General features: G+C 59.2%; 1 protein-coding gene across 1 annotated transcript; it reads left to right on the top strand.

Moving 5' to 3' along the window:
* The first annotated feature begins 1404 nt into the window (after nucleotides 1-1404).
* Nucleotides 1405-2529, top strand: LOC138647465 (uncharacterized). The gene has a single exon (XM_069736469.1). The coding sequence runs from the start codon at nucleotides 1405-1407 to the stop codon at nucleotides 2527-2529; it is 1125 nt and encodes a 374-aa protein (XP_069592570.1).
* Nucleotides 2530-2763: the final 234 nt, after the last annotated feature.

The following is a 2763-nucleotide window of genomic DNA, read 5'->3' as shown; positions in this document are numbered from 1 at the left end:
GGACACCACACGGACCACTGCTCCCGGGACGTCACACGGACCACTGCTCCTGGGTTCCCTCGATTGTAAGGCAGCTCTGTGTACATAAAATGCTGGGTGTGGTAATCTGTGACCTGACGAGGAGCGGTGACATTTACGCACAGGTGACGGCAGCGCCGGGGTTCTGCGCAGCGTGGTTATAGTCATTGTCCGTTCTGCTGCTTCATGATAATGAAATGATCCAAGAAAACAGCGACAGAGTTCAGAGACGGCGCGAGAGTCGCAGAGAATCCCCCAGGGTCATCATTGCCAGCATCTGCCGTCTTGCCCACTCGTGCCGGTCAGCGCCACCGCACAATGGAGGCCGCGCAGCACGTGTGACGTCTCAGCGTATAGTTGTATTTAGTCCACCGACCGCCACAGGCTGCAGATGACCCCGCTAATTAACCCCTGCAGGCCTAAATGTAGCTGTGCCCCGCGCCGGGGGATGGGCAGTGCCATGATGGACAGACATTGTTCTTGTCGCTCCCATTGGTGACAGTGACAGGCGACCTCTGACCTGTGAAGTGGCTCCTTGTGCTGATACACGGCACGTGGACAAAAGGGAGAACACGGCTGCCATGGATGATGGGGAGGACACCTATGACCCCACAGGGGGCTGATACAATGACTGGGACCCCTTATGTCAGGAGCGAGCAGCTGTCACCGCCCGACAGAATGAAGGGGTTAATGGTCGCTATTCAAGGACTATATTATCACTAAAGTGCCTGTGTACAGATAATGAAGAGCGTGCCATGGAGCATGCAGAGAGTGCCGCGGAGCATGCAGAGAGTACCGCGGAGCGTGCAGAGAGTGCCGCGGAGCATGTAATGGAGCGTGCAGAGAGTGCCGCGGAGCATGTAATGGAGCGTGCAGAGAGTGCCACGGAGCATGTAATGGAGCGTGCAGAGAGTGCCGCGGAGCATGTAATGGAGCGTGCAGAGAGTGCCGCGGAGCATGCAGGGAGTGCCGCGGAGCATGCAGGGAGTGCCGCGGAGCATGTAATGGAGCGTGCAGAGAGTGCCGCGGAGCATGTATAGGAGCGTGCAGAGAGTGCCGCGGAGCATGTAATGGAGCGTGCAGAGAGTGCCGCGGAGCATGCAGGGAGTGCCGCGGAGCATGTAATGGAGCGTGCAGAGAGTGCCGCGGAGCATGCAGAGAGTGCCGCGGAGCATGCAATGGAGCGTGCAGAGAGTGCCGCGGAGCATGTAATGGAGAGTGCCGCGGAGCATGTAATGGAGCGTGCAGAGAGTGCCGCGGAGCATGCAATGGAGCGTGCAGAGAGTGCCGCGGAGCATGCAGAGAGTGCCACGGAGCATGTAATGGAGCGTGCAGAGAGTGCCGCGGAGCATGTAATGGAGCGTGCAGAGTGCCGCGGAGCATGTAATGGAGCGTGCAGAGAGTGCCACGGAGCATGTAATGGAGCGTGCAGAGTGTGCCGCGGAGCATGTAATGGAGCATGCAGAGAGTGCCACGGAGCATGTAATGGAGCGTGCAGAGAGTGCCGCGGAGCATGTAATGGAGCGTGCAGAGAGTGCCACGGAGCATGTAATGGAGCGTGCAGAGAGTGCCGCGGAGCATGTAATGGAGCATGCAGAGAGTGCCACGGAGCATGTAATGGAGCGTGCAGAGAGTGCCACGGAGCATGTAATGGAGCGTGCAGAGAGTGCCGCGGAGCATGTAATGGAGCGTGCAGAGAGTGCCACGGAGCATGTAATGGAGCGTGCAGAGAGTGCCGCGGAGCATGTAATGGAGCATGCAGAGAGTGCCACGGAGCATGTAATGGAGCGTGCAGAGAGTGCCGCGGAGCATGTAATGGAGCGTGCAGAGAGTGCCGCGGAGCATGTAATGGAGCGTGCAGAGAGTACCGCGGAGCATGTAATGGAGCGTGCAGAGAGTGCCGCGGAGCATGTAATGGAGCGTGCAGAGAGTGCCGCGGAGCATGTAATTGAGCGTGCAGAGAGTGCCGCGGAGCATGTAATTGAGCGTGCAGAGAGTGCCGCGGAGCATGTAATGGAGCGTGCAGAGAGTGCCGCGGAGCATGTAATGGAGCGTGCAGAGAGTGCCACGGAGCATGTAATGGAGCGTGCAGAGAGTGCCGCGGAGCATGCAATGGAGCGTGCAGAGTGTGCCGCGGAGCATGTAATGGAGCGTGCAGAGAGTGCCGCGGAGCATGTAATGGAGCGTGCAGAGAGTGCCGCGGAGCATGTAATGGAGCGTGCAGAGAGTGCCGCGGAGCATGTAATGGAGCGTGCAGAGAGTGCCGCGGAGCATGCAATGGAGCGTGCAGAGTGTGCGGCGGAGCATGCAATGGAGCGTGCAGAGTGTGCGGCGGAGCATGCAATGGAGCGTGCAGAGTGTGCGGCGGAGCATGCAATGGAGCGTGCAGAGTGTGCGGCGGAGCATGCAATGGAGCGTGCAGAGTGTGCCGCGGAGCATGTAATGGAGCGTGCAGAGAGTGCCGCGGAGCATGTAATGGAGCGTGCAGAGAGTACCGCGGAGCATGTATAGGAGCGTGCAGAGAGTACCGCGGAGCATGTATAGGAGCGTGCAGAGAGTACCGCGGAGCATGTAATGGAGCGTGCAGAGAGTACCGCGGAGCATGTAATGGAGCATGCAGAGAGTACCGCGGAGCATGTAATGGAGCGTGCAGAGTGCCGCGGAGCATGTAATGGAGCGTGCAGAGAGTACCGCGGAGCATGTAATGGAGCGTGCAGAGAGTGCTGCGGAGCATGTAATGGAGCG

The sequence above is a fragment of the Ranitomeya imitator genome, chromosome 8, assembly GCF_032444005.1.
Source record: "Ranitomeya imitator isolate aRanImi1 chromosome 8, aRanImi1.pri, whole genome shotgun sequence".
Classification (NCBI taxonomy): Eukaryota; Metazoa; Chordata; class Amphibia; order Anura; family Dendrobatidae; genus Ranitomeya; species Ranitomeya imitator.
The sequence above is the reverse complement of the archived record's forward strand: the minus strand, read 5'-3'. Positions and strand labels throughout refer to the sequence as shown.